Source organism: Lupinus angustifolius, chromosome LG03, assembly GCF_001865875.1.
Source record: "Lupinus angustifolius cultivar Tanjil chromosome LG03, LupAngTanjil_v1.0, whole genome shotgun sequence".
Lineage (NCBI taxonomy): Eukaryota > Viridiplantae > Streptophyta > Magnoliopsida > Fabales > Fabaceae > Lupinus > Lupinus angustifolius.
In genome coordinates this window covers 23826937-23839348 of record NC_032011.1, presented here as the reverse complement: position 1 = coordinate 23839348, position 12412 = coordinate 23826937, and the positions used below count along the sequence as shown (strand labels likewise).

Sequence of the window (12412 nt, the reverse complement as noted above, 5' to 3'; positions counted from 1 at the left end):
ATCCAATCAGAAAATCTTATTTAATTAAAAAGAAAAATTATAATAACAAAAATAATATTTATACATTATTATCCTATGTAATTTGATTGATTTGATACATGCAGACAAGATCTTTTTGGGACAAAAGATTCTTATCCGTGTTGAGATATTCAATAGATTATTATATCACTAGACTAATGTCTTCGTGGATGAGTAATATATGCAAAAAAATAATATTACACTACAAAAACCCAATGATTCAGCTTAAAGCATAATCATACATGGACTAATATGTTTTAATTATCAGAATACATAATGTATTAACTAGGAAGCCCTAGATAAATAATTTCGTCCATACTCAGAAGTTTATTTAGGAAAAAGGAAAAGAAGGAGCTGAGTGGGGACCCGAACAACGTGTGTAATTTGCAAAGAATTGACCGTACTAGTAAAATATAATAATATAGAAATAGAATTATACACTAGCTGAGTGGTGCTACATATTTTGTATATTCCTTCTTTTAAAAGGTAAATTAAGAAAATAAATGATATGTAGGTACTAACTACTAGGCAAGTAGTTAGGGTTGTGTGTTTGCACAAATCTTCTCTCTATTTCTATCCCAAAATCTTCCCGTCTCTATGTCTCAAGTCAATCATATTTCACTAAATCACATAAAAATGTTATATTATATTTTTTTAATTTTATTTTTTAGTATGTGTCAAATTTTCATTGGATTGGGACACAATAAGACACAGAAAAGTGAATAGATGATCCCTATTCCCTACCCCAAGATAAATGGAATTTGGTCAAAATTTCCTGGACCTGAGTGCAGAAAAACTCAAGTTTCCTAATACCAGTAATCACAGACAATACAGACCAAATTTTATTAGTGCAGTGTCATATAATACCTACAGGCTATAGATTATTATCCTACATTATAGACTTAATTAATTTGAACTCAAAGGAAATTTCTGTAGCAGAAATTAAAGATGATGAGTTTGGAGAAGGTATAAGAGAGAATAAAAGGGTTCTCAACTTCAACAAAGAGAGAAAGATGAAAATACCAGAGAAGATCCTAAGGGGTCCATTGCCATTGCAAAGCGTATTGAGCTGAGTTTCTATCTTCTGCATGAAATCCATGGCCTCTTGAATAGGCCTTGTTAATTCATCTCTATACTTCACAAGCATGTCATAGTAAGCTTCCTGTTTTCACCCCACACCATATAATATATATAAATATATATCAAATTATCAAACACTTCACAGTTAGCAAATAAAAATTGTAAAGGACTAAAGGGTTTGAAGGAAATAAGAGTGAACAAAATCCTAACCATGAATTGGTCAAGTTCAGGGTCCTTGGAACCTTCCAGATTAGACCTAACTGAAGATCGTTGTCGTGCCTCAAAATCTTGTTGAGCTGCAGCCATACGCGCCACCACTTCCGGCGGAGCTCCTACCTTCAAATATTCAGCCACTGTCAGAGATACATTTATTAATGGAACCCATATACAAAAAGCAAACAGTTAGATATAGAATTAAAAAGGGATTTAGGCAGGAACAAATATGAGTTAATTAATAATTCAAGACCTTTTGGCAATCCATGTAAACTTGTAAAAGATTAGAGTACTGAGGATGAGCAATGATTTTGGCTTTTATATCTTCTTCAACTTCGTTAGAGCTATGGCTCCCTCCATGTTGAGTTTGATGAGGTTGTAGAATACTTCCTCTCAATAAGGGATAGTGGAAAATCGGAGTTTGTAGCTGCTGCGAGGTGTTGTTGTTGGATTCAGTTTTCACATTAGAGTCATATCGTACCTGATCGGGTTGAAAACTGTGACCCGATCCACCCGATTGAAGATGAAAAGTGTTGATAGGAAATTGATTATGATGATGATGGTTTCCACCGCTTGAATCACCAACTGCAGTGGTGTATAAGAAATTTTCCCTTGGAACTTGACCTGTGTTTTCTCTTATATGATTATTGTTGTTAGTGTATTCCTCCATTTATTCACTAGAAGTGTCAAAACTCTCTCACTAATACTCAAACATCATGAGGACCAAGCCATGGACACAAACCCTACGTTATTATAAGTTCATGGAAAGTTCTACAACTTCAAACCCTAAGAAATAAGTACAAGTTTGCTAGTGAATAATTTAGTATGGACTATGTACCACAACTTCATCAGCATAAGTGAGGTTTAATTTAGGTATATATAGGTGTTATTATAGTTAGAAGGGTGTGGTTTGAGGATTTTAAAGGAAAAGTAGAGGTTTTTATGGGTGTCCCTTAGAATTAGGGTGATGATTGCAAAATCAGATTTTGGGTGTGGACTAGGTAGTGATTAGAGAAGAGAAAGGAGTAGAATAGAGAGAAGGGTGGTGAAGTCTAAACTAGCAATAGCTCCTTGTTATGGTGGTTGACAAGACTCTTGTTCATTTGAGAAAAAGAATCATTTGAAAATTATGAAAAAACCTAGTATAGTCTAGAAGATAAGCCCAACGATTGCTATTGATTTTCTTGCTTCTTTTTCTGTCTCTCTCAATTTATTTTCTTGATTTATCGTTTTTTTATGGAAACTGTAATGATAATAACGTCGTTGTTTAATAATTATGATGTAATGAATTCAGATCTTATTAAGAATTTTTTGTTTGTGGAGTAATGTTATATCTATTCTTCTCATATTTCACTAATTAAGAGGGTCATTTTTCAATATATGAAACTTCTTTTGTTTATATGGTAAATTATAAATTCTCATGGGTTAAGAAGTGAAATCAAAAGTATATATACTTGAATACCATGAATTCTAAATTATCATGATATTTCAGACAAACAAAAGCAAAATCCCAAACTATAGTTTTACTAGTCATTCTCCCCTCCAAAAACTTAAGTTCCTAATAGATTTTTGGTCTGTGGATTAATACACAGGCTCCAACTTTTCTTGTGTTTGCTAATTGGTGTAACGATCCAAAAACTTGTATTATATTAACTTCTAAAAAAAATTAATATTTGATCTTTGTCTTGTATTGGGTTAGCACCCCTTGTACTGCTTTTAATACAATTTACTTAACAAAAAAAACATTGTCAAGTTTTAAAACTATTATTATTTTTTATGACTTGATGGGCTAACACTCAAAAAGCAACAACAAACTAAGAGCCTCTATCAAAGAAGGTAGGAGCAGTATCCACAAGCAAATATACAGAAAGAAAGAAAAAAAGAGTTACATCAATAAGATATTCTCATATCATAAATTCACAATTCAATGAATGACCAAATTTAGCTAGAGCATCAACAACTAGATTTGTCTCCCTTAAGATATGCATCCACACATGCATTTCATTCTCATTTTCCTCATTACATTGAAACCATGATCTTCTATTCCAAAAAATTTATCATCATATCTCAAACTAATCATATGCTAACTTTCAATTTATCATCATATCTTAAACAATATCAAAATATTATTTTTATTTTTCTTTTCAAATATATGCTAACTTTCAATTTATTTAAAACACAAAAATAGAACAGCTTGATCCACATTCTACTAAAGGGATGGTCTCTCACTTTTATTTAGATTATGAGAGAAAATGGGACCCACATGCCATACCCATTTCATCTTATTTCCCAAACACCCCCGAGAGTTCCGCGCTGCACTCTGTGCTAGTGAGGGCCAAAACTTCACCCCTTTTCTTTTTGTCATATACTTTTCATGTTCGATTTTTTATGATATTATTCTAAATAAATTTTGATAATTTTAAAATTCGATGTATATTTATATTTATTTTTAACTATACCATTATTTATTAATTATTCATATCTCCATTATTTTTTAATTTAATTTTTAATATTGACTAAATAAAATAATTTTAGTCAAAATGAGTTGTATTAATTTCCTCTCTGTTGAGTGATTCTTTGTGATGAGACAGATTGGACATCTCCAAAGTTTGAATGTAAAAGCAGTGTGTGTATTTGGTTGAGATACTCTTCTTCCATCCTCATTTGTCATTCAACCTCACTATTCTTCTCCATTTCCCTATGCTACCTCTTCTACAACCAAGGGCCTTATCCTCACACCCACCAATTATATGTATTTGGTTCAGAAATGAATGAGTTGAGGCCAGTACTAGGGTTAAATTAATCTCTCTAAATTAAACCTAGAATCACGGGGAATGAGTTGATTGTAGTAAATAATGATTATGATACTTAAGGTTCCTCACTTGAAACAGTGATGATTCTATTATTGGAGCCTTTGCCTTTTGCCAATCACTTCACCATCTACATCATATCATATGAATGACCTGTTCTTGTCACGTCACTCACAAATAATACACTATTCTTCTAATTATTTATCATAAAGATAATTGTTACTAAATATCTCAGTGTTAAAATATCATCATTTGTAAGTACAAAATGACATGGTGTTAAATATATTTAAATAATAAAAAGTTGTAGAAATGTGAGATAATATAAGCTTAAATTTGTATAAATGTTAATGTTAATTAAGTAAGAGAAGTGGTGAGAGTAGGAATGGAGATTTTTAACTTCAGAGATATAAGTATTTATATAGGTAGTTAAGGTTGAAATAGAATTACAGAAATTACCTAATTTTAAACTCAATGGTTCTAATTAAACTTATATCGTGCCACAACTCATCTATTGATTCTTCACCATCACATGGTTTGGACTTCCACTTGGTTTCACTACCCAAGCGTGTCTCATCTTTCTTGGAGAAAGCATAAACGTTGTGCTTAGAGTTAGTCTAATGTTTTAAGAATTGTTCTACCATTATTTACATGAGGTTTTGAGATGAAACTTTAATATGATATCAGAGCTAAAGTCCAACTTCTTCTCAGTTGCCATATGTCCAAAGATGTCGTTTAGTTATGGGTCAAAGATAACCATTTGCCTAGTCTGACAGACTTGCATGGAGGGAGCATGTTGGAAAATAAGTCTCATATCTACCTCATTGTCTCGAGAATAGTTTAAATATCTGTTGGATTATTTCTCTCATGGACAATTGGTTTTGAGATTAAATCTTAACTTGGTATCAGAGCCAGAACCCAACTTATTTCCGGTTGTCATAAGCCAAAAGATGCTCTTTAGTTATGGGTCAAAGGTAATCTTTTCGCCTGGTTCGACAAACTTATGTGGAGATGACATGTTGAAAAGTAAGTCTCACATCGCCCAACTCAATGTCACGAGAATGATTTAAATACTTGTCTCATAAACACTTGGTTTTGAGATAGAACTTTAACAGTCCAGAGTGAGTTATAAGGTGGTATGATAGTGGAGATGAAGTGCTTAAGGAATGGAAAGTATGAGGTTGTGGATTCGAGTTCCACCAACAACAAAAAATGGAATAATAAGATGCTTTAATGGTGCGAAGGAGGTTGTTAATTCAAGTCTCACCCACAACAAAAATACTAACATACTAATAATTTTCGATAAAGAAATATGAGCTAGATAGTATGGATTTGGCCGGAATATATGAGAGATATAAGTTTTGGGACTAGATATAGTGAATCCTTAATTATTTTGGTAAAATAATTAAGAATTAGTCAATAGTATATGTTGAACAGAAAATAGTCACCTAGGACCCATGTCTGCCATTAAATCCTATCAATATGTTTAAAAGTATAGCAGCCACCTTTTTATATTAATTAATGTTAATATTGCGTAAGAAACACAAAGTTGAAGAAGTAATATCCATTTTAACCATTTATTAGGTAAGAATCGGTGGGTAAATAATGTTTAGCTTTTGATTCACAAATTGATCAACAACATGCCCCACTGATAAGGAACAATAATATATGATTTACTCTCAAGGCATGTTCCCATAAAATCTTACAAAAATATGTTCCTATAATTGTAATTATTACTTAGAAATATGAAAGACAAATTGAACAAAAAAGGAGAAGAATTGGCTTACTTTAACAGGTAAGTTATTCTGTTTTGCTGTCAAACAATGAACAAAAAGGAGGGTCAAGTGTCCTAATTAAGCAACTTAATTAGTCAATAAAGGTTTCATTTTCGATCATATTAATTATGAAAAAGAAAGTTATTGTGTGTTTAATCACGTAAGTTGACAATAGTATAGCAGCCATCACCATCTTCAATAATTCTAGCTAGATACAATTGCACATACTTCTATTCACATTTGTATCATTCTAATTTAGGATTACATTTTATATTTCTTTATTTTCTACTTATTTTCTCAAATTTTGGATCTTCTTAATTGTTTTATTCTTTTTTTCTCAATTGTTTTGTGGAGAAAATAAATAAACATAAAAAAATTGTGTCCAATTAAGGTTTATGATTTTTTATTATCATTTTTTTGTTTATATCTTCCATTCACTTAATAAGAAAATATAATTGAGAAATCCAAATCTTACCAAATGCACATCATTTGAAAATGTGATATGTAACTCACATTTTTCCTTGCTAACTAAAATATAAATATATAAATGGCAAAAAAAAAATCTTTACATCAATACTAGATATAGAGATAATATTACTCATATATTTTATTTAGTATAGTGGAGGAGAAGAATAAGTATTTTTTTCATCAATGAAGAGAGACAGATACATGTTTCTCATTTTATTTTTAATGACATAAATGTAGTTTCATTATAATTAGAATGAGTCATTAAAATTTGCATTTCCTTTTATTTTTTGAAGTCTCTCCATTAATATAAAGAATTGAATCTTACGGTAGAAGCATTGAAATAACCTTGTCCCTTTCCCTCCTTAAATATCTAAACCTTGTTGTCTACGAACATGAAAAAATTGAAGTCCAGCAAATAACACATAATCATTAAGTCAATACTAGAAGCAGACCCTAGATAAAAGAGGAAAGAAATATTTGCACTCATATGATAATTTATGACTTCTATATATTATTATTGTATCATTTATTATTCACATTTAATCATTATTAACTTTTAAAAAATAATTCAAATAAATAGTAATTAATATAATGATCGTATATAAATCTTTACACTGATTATGATTATGCATAAATATGACACTCTAGAACATAACTTATGATGGCTGCTTTTCAATTCTAAAGGACCCTCCAATTCATCCATTGACCCAGTGATTATGAACACTAAGAGCATTATTCACATTTTAAGGCCCACTGGATCCTGAACCAATTCAAACCCAAGCAGATACTTGATAAGTTAAGAGCAGTTTCAGTTTCTCTTTTATCATTTGAGCTTGTAACAAGAATGTAAAGCCCACTTAAGGATTCATGAGGCCAAGAGAGTCTTTTGCCATTGGTGGAATTAGACATGGTCAACCATTTCCAACACTCAATGTACAATAAAACCAATATGAAACCATGTATTTGTCCCCTTAGCCAAATCCCTGATCTCTATTGTACTACGAGTTTAAATCTGTGTATTGACAGTGTAAACTTTTTTACATTATTAGTACATCATCTATCGTTGATAAATAATTTGATGAAACTATCTAGTACATCATCCACTATTGATGAATAATTTGCTAACAGTGTAAAAAACACTTACACTGTCAATGTATATATATTAAATCGTTATACTAACCCCAACTACAAAGCAAAATCAATTTTAGGCCCTTGAAACATACACAATTGACCATACAAATAATCATAACAAGGTAATAGTTATGTATTAAATATTAACAATGATTATGTAAAATGAAATTCAAGGGATTGCTATATAAAGTAATTTAAGGAAACATTTTGAAAGTCCAACCTCAAAATCTGGGGGTGTTGAAGGCTGTGTGTTTAGGAGCATGTTTTATGACCAAATCTTTAACTGTTGTCTGCACACTAAGTACACAGAAACAGCAATTAATGTTAATGGAGCTTTCTAATATAAACTTATTCACTATTTCTAGAGAATTCAATCTTACAGTACTAATCCTTGTTTCTTTTCTTTTGTATATATTTACCTAGAACAAAAGCCAGTGGTCTCTAACTCTCTATGTGAAAGTTAGTATATATTTACCTTGACAACTTTGATTTTATTTATAATACAAAGTGGTACTTTGTGTTACATGATATAAAGTTGTTAGATTTTATGGTGCGAAAGAAAGATTGCTGATAAAGAATAATAAAGACAGTAACTTAGCTAATAATAATTACAGAAAACAAAGTCCTGTGTTATAAAATTCAACTACTTGTGTGATAACCCTTTCATAAAATAAAAAAAACGTTTGAAAAGTTAAAAGATTATGTATCTTAAATAAGTACTGTTTGAGTACTTAGTACCCTTAAAAAGATTATCCATATAATAAAATTTGAGTGCTAAAAAAGCAGCTTCTAGTTCCAGTTCTATCCAAAAAAGGACCCACTTTTCTCTTTTCCTTTTGTGATTGTAAGATCACTGTCTCTTCTTTGCTTTTAGGATTCTCTCTCTTTACCTCATCTCTTCACTTTTATATCCCTTTTCCTTTTTCCTTCGAATTTGTTCTTACTCCTATGTCCCACCAAAACAGCCTAAACTCTCTTTTTGCTCTGAAATTCTCTTCTTTTTTCATTATAATTTTTGCCGTTGTAAACTGACCCTGTCTGCTTCATTTTCTTCTTGTAAATCCCCTATTCCACATAGCTCTATTTGGATTTCGTAGCTGTGATAATTTTAGCTGAGTACAATTTTTTATCTTAAAAAAATATTTTTGGTACTTTGATCAGATTTTGAGTTGTTGCAAGTTGTGAGAAAGATCAAGGGTGTATTCATAGGTGTATCTATCACCCAATTGGAAAAGTTTAAATTTTTTATCATATTGAGATACTGGGTTGCATTTATTCATTTGGGTTTGTTAAACAATTGAAGTTTTCAGGATTATGATTTGATTGTGTTTGCTTCATGGGGTTATGATTTAACATAGAAATAGAAAAGTTTTTGTTTTGCTATATTAAGAAGAGAGTTATAGAATGAAGAAAGGTAAGGATGATGAGAAGATTGTGGGGCCCATGTTCCCTAGACTCCATGTGAATGATAAGGAAGATAAGGGAGGGCCAAGAGCACCACCAAGGAATAAGATGGCCCTTTATGAACAGCTTAGTATTCCTTCTCAGAGATTCAACCATGGTGTTCTGCTACAAAATCCAGATACTTCTAGTAATAATGTTCCCCCAACATCCACAAGCCAGGTAATGTTTCTATTCCATGGCTAAGCTTGGTTATAGTCCCAAACTCCCAATTGTTGTTGTTGTTGTTGCTGTTGTTGTTAGTTTGTAATGTTGCAAGTGTTTCACTTTGTTTAGTTCCTTTTGAGTTTGGTAATTTTTTATCCTTTTACCTCTAGGGAAGTTAAACTAAGTTTAACCTCTGAGGAGGTTGTTGTAATTTACGCTCAACTATGTGTACCAACTACTAATAGTTTGTAATTTCTAATTTTGTGTGTACTGTGTACATTAAGAAATAGTTGTTATCCCTTCTGATTGTATGGATCAACATATTTTCAGGGTGCTGGCCTTGAGAGGAATTATGGCTTCCCGGCTTATTTGCCTTCACAAACATCTACTCGACGAGCTGAAAAATATACGTCTCGCTCGTATGGGGCAAATCTGAATGCTTCTCCTGTACAATTTCAGAAGAGAAAGAAGGTAGATGAAGATGACCTTAGGGTTCCTGTATACATTCATTCAAGGACTGGTCAATCTAATAGTAAGAATCTCGAGAGTTTCGATTGGAAAAAACTCACTCTTGCTCCTAAGGGCTGTAGGTATATTGGTTGTTCAACAGCAGGACAAAATGATTTTGAAAGGGATCCAAAACAATTTGGCTCCCTTTTTGTCAATATGAGAAAAGATGTGAGAAGTGAGACTAAGGGTCTTGTACAAGTCACCCCAAGTAAGGAACAGCCAATAAAATCTGTCAGAGACTTATCATCAACTGGAGAAAATGTTGACACATTAGTGAGGCAAGCCAAGGTGACTCCAAATCAAGAGTTTCGAGATTCTCCTGCGTCCAAACATAACATGTTACACCAGGGTGATGATACTTTCTTACAACGCGAGCGTGAATATGGGTCACAATTCAATGACACTAGACAGGGTGATGGTCTTGTTGAGCCTACAAGGGAGACAGACAATGGAAATGCTGCTGTATCAAACCAAACTACTCCTACTGTGGCTATCAATGACACTGAATATCATGTCATTAGGGCTGGCAAGTTGGAAAGTGTTTCAACTCTGAAAGTTTCTCCTGATGATGTTGTTGAGATAATAGGTCAAAAACGTTTCTGGAAAGCAAGAAAAGCAATTGCCAGGTAAGTTTATTGCTTTTCAGTAGCATCCGTTCCAAGTGTGACCGAAAAATGCGTAAGTGTTTGCTTGTGAATTCTTTTTCTGATGAGTAATGGACTTTTTTATATGCTTCAACCTGATGTTGGTATCTTTATTGCTGAGTTTTGTGAATTTATATTCTTTGCTTGAAAAAAGCCTTGATTTGTTTTCCATGGACATGCATAAAGAGTTAAAATATTATACCTAAGCTGCTATTTTATGATGGAATTTTATTTGTTCACTGATTTGATTATCCTTGCATTTGGTGGAATGGTGATATTTCCTTACATTCTTTACTATTTTTGCCTGCATGTTTGGTTAGCTTGAAAGAGTCATGTTAAGATTTCAATGAAGATATGATATATTTGAGTTATAGACTAGAAGATATTTTGCTTAATTTGGTTTGGGTTGTTGACAGTTTACATATACCAGTGCTTTGAACATGATCATATCTAGTTCCAAATACTTAATTTTCCATTTTTATTGTGCCTGTTTCAAGTCCTCATTGGATGAGTATTGTGCAATTTTATTGATCCATCTCATATTCCTCTCTACAGTCAACAGAGATTGTTTGCAGTCCAAGTGTTTGAGTTGCACAGACTGATAAAGGTAAATTGTGACCCTATTCAGTGGCTTGTGCTAGTCCAAAATGGGAAGCATGTTAGCTTTTCTTGCACACACACCTTTGGAAACTATCCACACGGATTAATTTCTATTTATTTTAACAGGTCCAAAAGCTGATTGCTGGATCACCTGATCTCTTACTCGAACATGCAGCTTTTCTGGGAAAGTCTCCCCTGAAAGGGTCCACTCCCAAAAAACCTGCACTGGAGTTTGTTGTAAAACCGCAGCCACAAACTCTTAAGCGCAAACATGAATCTGAAAAGGCGAATCATAAAATGGAATGTTCAGCAGAGAATGCAGTTGGGAAAACATCTCTTTCGCCCATGAAAAATGGTAGCCATCATTCAAATTACACTCCTTTTTCTCGAAACCAACACACTGCAAATGTGCCTGCTGATAGTGGAATGCCCCCTTGGTGTTTCCAACAATCACCTGGGCATCAATGGTTAATTCCTATTATGTCTCCTTCTGAGGGGCTTGTCTACAAGCCATATCCCGGACCCGGATTTACAGGAACAACTTGCGAAGGAGGATACGGGCCTACTCCTTTAGGTGGTACTTTCATGAATGCTGCCTATGTAATCCCAGCTTCTCATCAAGAAAATGGGGTTCCAAAAAACACTCCTCCAAGCAGCCATGCTTACTACCCTCCTTATCGCATGCCTGTTGTGAATGCAGCAATGTCAGAATCCGCTGTTGAACAGGTGAAACAGTTCTCCGAACACGCTTCTCATGGGCAAAATGGTCATTTAAATGGACGAGAAACTGATATTAATACAAATAATCAAAGCTCATGTGATTTGCCAGTTCAGAGAAATAGAGCAATATCACATGCCATGAAAAAATATCAGACATCTAAAGAGGTCGAGTTACAAGGGAGTACAGCAAGTAGTCCTAGTGAAATGGCACAAGGAATCAGCACAAGGCAGATTGCTGAAGGAAGAGATGCACTTCCTCTTTTCCCTATGGCGCCAGTAGCAGCACCGGAGGAAGTTCCTCAGTCTCTAGAAACTGGACAGCAACCTCGGGCAATCAAAGTGGTGCCTCATAACCCAAGATCTGCAAGTGAATCAGCTGCTAGAATTTTTCAATCGATTCAAAATGAGAGAAAACAGCATGACTTAGTATAATGCTGTTTATTGATATGGATCATTCAAGTAGTTAAGGAAATATTATGTATAGTACTGTACTTTCTCTGGAATATGGCATTGTGTAAAATGAGCTAGCTATTGTATTTTATATTTTAGTTTTAATCTAACTACAGTAGAAGGTGAGCTTTGACCGTGTGCCTTGCGACATGGAGGTAATGATTTCAAATCCTGGAGTAGACTTGAACTCAAATTACTCGATAACTTTTCCTTTGGCTAGAGTTGCAACTTGACTGAGATTTCCTGACTGAAAATGTGTATATGATTGCTACATGAACTATAAGGTGCTTCTGTCGACTACCAAGATTGAATCTACATTGACCAAATTTGCTGTTAGGTATCCTATAACATTTATATGGTTACCTTGAAAATTGTACTTTCTGCTAAT

The 12412-nt window shown here is 33.2% G+C and overlaps 2 protein-coding genes across 3 annotated transcripts; one reads left to right on the top strand and one right to left on the bottom strand.

Moving 5' to 3' along the window:
• LOC109343837 (homeobox protein knotted-1-like 2) lies at positions 780-2470 on the bottom strand. The gene is made up of 3 exons (XM_019582322.1): positions 1565-2470; positions 1309-1434; positions 780-1180 (listed from the first exon to the last, which is right to left on the bottom strand). Exons 1-3 carry the CDS (start codon positions 1979-1981, stop codon positions 908-910), a joined length of 816 nt encoding a protein of 271 aa, XP_019437867.1. The 5' UTR covers positions 1982-2470; the 3' UTR covers positions 780-907.
• Positions 8817-12367, top strand: LOC109343830 (protein EARLY FLOWERING 3-like). Of its 2 annotated transcripts, XM_019582312.1 has the most exons (5): positions 8817-9115; positions 9431-10236; positions 10810-10861; positions 10981-11665; positions 11725-11841. In XM_019582312.1, the coding sequence occupies exons 1-5, from the start codon at positions 8897-8899 to the stop codon at positions 11733-11735; spliced, it is 1773 nt and encodes a 590-aa protein (XP_019437857.1). In that variant the 5' UTR covers positions 8817-8896; the 3' UTR covers positions 11736-11841. The 2 variants fall into 2 exon arrangements, with proteins under 2 accessions (XP_019437857.1, XP_019437856.1); XM_019582311.1 differs by having other exon boundaries at positions 10981-12367.

What these genes read in the sequence shown, in the direction of transcription:
- LOC109343830 (XM_019582311.1), top strand. Translation starts at nt 8,897, where the DNA reads ATGAAGAAAGGTAAGGATGATGAGAAGATTGTGGGGCCCATGTTCCCT. An exon ending in CCCCAACATCCACAAGCCAG is followed by an intron (nt 9,116 to 9,430) that starts GTAATGTTTCTA and finishes ACATATTTTCAG; the next exon opens with GGTGCTGGCCTTGAGAGGAA. An exon ending in AGTTGCACAGACTGATAAAG is followed by an intron (nt 10,862 to 10,980) that starts GTAAATTGTGAC and finishes TTATTTTAACAG; the next exon opens with GTCCAAAAGCTGATTGCTGG.
- LOC109343837 (XM_019582322.1), bottom strand. Translation starts at nt 1,981, where the DNA reads ATGGAGGAATACACTAACAACAATAATCATATAAGAGAAAACACAGGT. An exon ending in TTTACATGGATTGCCAAAAG is followed by an intron (nt 1,435 to 1,564) that starts GTCTTGAATTAT and finishes GAATATTTGAAG; the next exon opens with GTAGGAGCTCCGCCGGAAGT. An exon ending in CTGAACTTGACCAATTCATG is followed by an intron (nt 1,181 to 1,308) that starts GTTAGGATTTTG and finishes GGGTGAAAACAG; the next exon opens with GAAGCTTACTATGACATGCT.